Consider the following 5,801-nt stretch of genomic DNA (forward strand, 5'->3'; position numbering starts at 1 on the left):
TATACGGAGAAAAAAACAGGATGCAACGAAGAGCTGCCTGATGAAAAGGCGCCACAGAAATGGCCCCTGTCTCAATCAGAGAACTCGACCTCACAATCCTTCACAAAATAATTCTCGTTCCTTCGCCCGCCATCCTACCACAAATCCTTGCCTTTATTTTATTTTCTTTCTTTTGGGGGTTGGAAGGGTTACAACGGACCATCTACTTACTAATATCAATAACTTATTCAATAAATTAAATTTCTTTTTACAAGCTCTTTACTTCCATAAGCGGATTCGACAGTCACTTTCAATCGCCTGATTTAAAACGACCGTTTTCTCTTTACACGGAATTTTTCGTTAAGACGTTGGCGAGGGACAATGCTCGCTAAGACTGACAAAGTAGATCCTAAGGCGGAGAGTTTAACTGGTCGAAGCGCCGATGGAAAGTAAAAGAGTAAGAAATTGACCATTCTTTGACTAGTTCGGTGCTACTCTTTCCTATCCTTGAACTAGGACGACTAGGTAGGTGCACCACTTCAACAACCAACCAACGAACTATCCGATTCTTGAAAGATGAAGTAGTCTTCATCTTTTAACCATCTCTCAGTTATTTTTTTTCTAGTTCTATGACGATCAGTCGTTTTAATGCGTAAAATACGCTTACAAAGTCTGACTTGTATTTCTACAAGGTAGCATAAACCACTAGAAAATAGAATAATAAATATTTTACACAATCATAGCTCAGTACAAGCTTACTGGTGCACATTCTTCACGAATAAACAAAAATTGGTTTTATTTTTTAAAAGTCTTTGGTACAAGAGGAGGCCTCCGGGTGGCATCCCTTGCCCAAAAAGGGGAAGGGACGTCCCTCGGCCTAATGGAGCAGGGCGTGCCCCGCCGGCCTGCACGGGGGCAAACGCCTTGACTTGACTAGCTACGAGTAATAAGAGGCCCACACTTTGAAGGGACCCGCCACCTTCCGGAGTTAAGAGGAGAGGCAACAGGGGGCCCTCCCCGGGTATCACAGTCAGGAGAGGTCTCCGTCGGGCAGGACCGACGATGACCTCGAAGGATGGAAGTGTGGGGGTTTCCTTTTTTTTTATGAAGGGCAGCGCCTTCCCATCATCACCGTTTTCAAGTCGCTGCCGAAGCCGTCGCCATTTCACTACTCACTATCTTTAAAATACAATCAGAGACAGCGGTCTCTTTAAGACATAAATCTCATCTTTGACATTGTTAAAACCCCTTCTTTGATCTAGGTAGCAGAGAAAAAAAATAAGAGAGCATCAATTTCTCTTGCTTGCTAGCTTCACAAACAGTTAACAATCAAATTGACAAAGAAATATATAGACTGTATATGTATGTGTACTTATTACAGTGAATATTTCAACGGAAACAGCTGGGTGAGGGAGGGTTTCGAAAAGGCTGGTTGAATGGTTACTGAAAAGAGCAAATTGAACAGAAGCGTCGTCTGCATAAAGATTTAACCATGATCTACTCCGTTCTCAAAAAAAAAAAAAAAAAAAAAAAAAAAAAAAAAAGGGAAATAGACATCGCGAATCAAATTCGATCAACTTTAAGTCCAAGTAAGTACAAAATACAAAATGTTTGTTGACACCACAACAAAATCCACGTCTTCACGGAGCCGACTAGTGCACCTCATCTACAACATATTTTTTTTTTCTTATAAATAAATATATTAACAATATATATATGTATATATAAATAGGGCGGGGTCATAAAGGGGTGACCCCACATAACAACCTGATCCACAATGCTTTGGATATTCAGTAGCGATAAGAAAGGAATGCTTAGGAATGGTCGTCATTTCAAACGTTGGAGGACGCGGCCTCTCCTTCCCGTACGTAGGAGGTGGTCGCACGTAAGACGTGTGCTAGCGCGTTGACACACGTACGTACATACGTACATCCGGCGAAGGGTCTTCTTCACCTTACACTGGGAGGGAAAAACACATCGTCTTTCAATATGATATTCTTCATCATCATCATCTTTTATCACCTTCACGACCCTGGTCTGTTCTGACGCGAAACAACCTTCTTCTTTTTTTGTTTTGTTTTAAGTCTTCGGAAGATGTTCCTTGCAGCTAAAAAGTAACTTCTCCTTCTAGCGTGCTTCCATCATCTCGTAGAGAAAGACAAGATTTAACGGCGGTTCTCCTTCAAGAGCTCTATAACGTCTCGGGGTTGGAGGTGGGAGAGGTCTCCGGGTGGAGCAGTTCCTTGTAGAGCTCCGACTGGAGGAACCGCAGGTAAGCGTCTGATTCCATGAGGGCCTGGACGCGCTTCTGGGCAGCGTCGAAAATGCATTTGTCTGGGCAGTCCAGGGACTTGGCAATCTGCGCTCTGGTGCCAGGGTCCAGGTTGATCTGTGGAAGAACGAGAGCACATGTTTAATAACGACGGATTCATGTAACTGGGCATAATTCATAAGCACGTGATATAGGCATTCCAGTTGTGACAATGAAACTTAGATGTTGCTAATGATGATGATGATGATGAGAGAGAGAGAGAGAGAGAGAGGAGAGAGAGAGAGAGAGAGAGAGAGAGAGAGAGAGAGAGAGCTTATGATTCCTGATAAATATCTGACTGTAATTAATAACGGTAGGTGGAGCTTACAACAGAAGATAATATGAATTTGGATAATTTTGGGTTTTTGCAAAGGATAAGACTTGTAAAATTTTTTAATGAACTTGCGCACGTAACGAAATTTAATAGTTATGCTATGCTTGAATGATATATATATATATATATATATATATATATATATATATATATATATATATATATATTTATACACATATAAATATATATATACATATAAATATATATATACATATAAATATATATACACATATAAATATATATACACATATAAATATATATATATATACATATAAATATATATATATATATAATATATATATATATATATATATATATATATATATATATATATATATATATATGTGTGTGTGTGTGTGTTTAAATGGTGGATTAAGATTATGATTGTTGTAATTTCTAAGGGAGAAATATCCCATCACTGATGGCGAACCCCAGACGACCTTTGACCTTTCGCTCGAGTCGAAGAACCAGAGGCTCTCTCTCTCTCTCTCTCTCTCTCTCTCTCTCTCTCTCTCTCTCTCTCTCTCTCTCTCTCTCTTTTAAAGGTTATGGGCTCATCGCTCACCCCCACATCTATCCGCCCAGAGAGAGAGAGAGAGAGAGAGAGAGAGAGGAGAGAGAGAGAGAGAGAGAGAGAGAGAGGGCTAGGACACTTGCGTATATTTATTGCTATTGCTCTTTTGACTTTAAATATGAATATTTCTGTGGATTTCCGGATATTTATCGCTTTAAGGGATATTTATTGTTAATCGTAATAGTATTATTATGTTTTGATAACTAGAAGGCAAGGAAGCTTTTTAAAACACTCGAGTGTTACATGCAAATATATATATATATATATATATATATATATATATATATATATATATATATGTATATATATATTCATATATATATATATATATATATATATATATATATATGTATATATATATATTCATATATATATATGTATATATATATTTGTATATATATATATATAATATATATATATATATTATATATATAATATATATATATATATATATATATATATATATATATATATATATATACACATATATATATATTATAATATATATATATATTATGTCTACACATATATGCATATACATTTATAAGTTCCTATAAAATCAGACACATGAAGGATAATTATACCAAAATATATTTAAGATTTGAAAAAAAAAAAATATGGCTTTTGTTTACAAATAGAACTCAACCTCGAAGAGAAGTTGCTTTAAGAAACGCCAGTTGATATGATATCAACGTATCAATGGAAGCATAAATAATCATTGGCTTCCGCTGTGACCCCAGCCTCTCATTGGCAGTCTTTTTTTTTTCCCTCCTCCCGTTTTCCGATAGGTGGTCGTCTTTACCCACTAACCCCAAAAAATTCCCAATGCACTCTTGGCCCATCCAACGGTTCGGGCGACCATCAGCGCCCCCTTTTTCTATCATGCGAATAATTCGTTCGATTTGATCCTACAAATTTCGGAATATCCTTTCGCCATCCCCTGATGCAAAGTGTAGTCTCGATCACTCTGCTAATCCCGCCTCTCTCTCTCTCTCTCTCTCTCTCTCTCTCTCTCTCTCTCTCTCCTCTCTCTCTCTCTCTCTCTCTCTCTCACCTTTTCATTCTCTCTGCCCTCCGCAGCTCTTTCTTTCTTTCTCGTATCTCTCCTCCTCACCCCCGAACACACAACTCGGCGAGGTTGGTTACCCTGGCAACCAGAACTCTATCGATTCCTTGCTCTCTCTCTCTCTCTCTCTCTCTCTCTCTCTCTCTCTCTCTCTCTCTCTCTCTCTCTCTCTGAGGGATTTGATCAAGTACGAATACTTATGCTTGTGTCGATGTGATGATTCGTTTACAAATTTTGAGGAAAAACACTGAAAACTAGTAACAAAGGCAATGCAAATGAAAGAGAGAGAGAGAGAGAGAGAGAGAGAGAGAGAGAGAGAGAGAGAGAGAGAGAGAGAGAGAGAGGAGAGAGAGAGATGAAACCCAAGACGAAGCAGAAGTTACAAGACAGTTGTGATGATGCTAAACAAGTCGTGGAGATGACAACGATACAGAGAGAGAGAGAGAGAGAGAGAGAGAGAGAGAGAGAGAGAGAGAGAGGTTACAAGACGGTTGTGATGATATGAAACAAGTTATCGAGATGAGAGAGAGAGAGAGAGAGAGAGAGAGAGAGAGAGAGAGAGAGAGAGAGAGAGAGAGAGAGAAGTTACAAGACAGTTGTGATGATGTGAAACAAGTAGTGATGACACAATGATCTTCAGAGAGAGAGAGAGAGAGAGAGAGAGAGAGAGAGAGAGAGAGAGAGAGAGAGAGAGAGAGAGAAGTTGTGATGATGTGAAACAAGCAGAGGAGATGAAACAATAATCTTCAGCTGAACCTACCTCCTTCGGTGCTTGCACGGCGACGTAATCGGAGTGGATTTTAGATGCTTTGGAGGGCATCTTGGCCGCTCGGGTCTTTTTGAAGTCCTCGACAGCTAGCCAGAATTCGACATTCTCCTCGCTGAATTCTCTCTGGAGGAAAGCTTTGAAAAGGGCTTGGCCATCTGGAAGGAGACAAATAAGAAATGAGAAACACTGGAGGCGGAAGCGGTAATACTTTCCTGCTACACACTATCAATAATAATTAAAAGAGCATCTTTACATTATTAATATCAATCAAGAGAGCATCTTTACACTATTGATCACAATCAAAAGAGCAACTTTACATTATTAATTGTAACTTAGAGAGCAAATTCACACCATTAATTGTAATCTAAAGAGCAACTTTTTACTATTAATTATAATCCATAGAGCAACTTTATTAATAATAATCAAAATATCAACTTTAAACTAATAATCATAATAAAAATTAGCAACTTTATTATTAATAATCAAATGAGCAACTTTAAACTAGTAATCATAATAAAAAGAGCAACTTTATCAATAATAATCAAATGAGCAACTTTAAACAATTAATCATAACAAAAAAGAGCAAACTTTATTAATAATAATCAAATGAGCAACTTTACGCTATTGATTATAATAAAAATAGTCACTTTACACTATTAACATTCATCAAAAGAGCAACTTTACACTATCAACAACAATCAAAAGAGCAATGCCACGGAGATATAATGAGTTTAACAATATCATTGTGTCAAGGGAATGTTAATTGTG

General features: G+C 37.6%; 1 protein-coding gene across 1 annotated transcript in view; it reads right to left on the bottom strand.

The window, feature by feature from the left end:
• The window catches only part of LOC137627693 (regulator of G-protein signaling 21-like), a 14,937-nt gene that overhangs the window by 843 nt on the left and 8,293 nt on the right, over positions 1-5,801 (bottom strand). The window contains 2 exon segments of the mRNA XM_068358909.1: positions 1-2,368; positions 5,025-5,188. The exon segment at positions 1-2,368 is cut by the window's left edge and continues 843 nt beyond it. Of these exon segments, the coding sequence (XP_068215010.1) occupies positions 2,171-2,368; positions 5,025-5,188 (362 nt within the window). The 3' untranslated portion in view covers positions 1-2,170.

This window comes from Palaemon carinicauda, chromosome 35 (genome assembly GCF_036898095.1).
Source record: "Palaemon carinicauda isolate YSFRI2023 chromosome 35, ASM3689809v2, whole genome shotgun sequence".
Taxonomy (NCBI): Eukaryota; Metazoa; Arthropoda; class Malacostraca; order Decapoda; family Palaemonidae; genus Palaemon; species Palaemon carinicauda.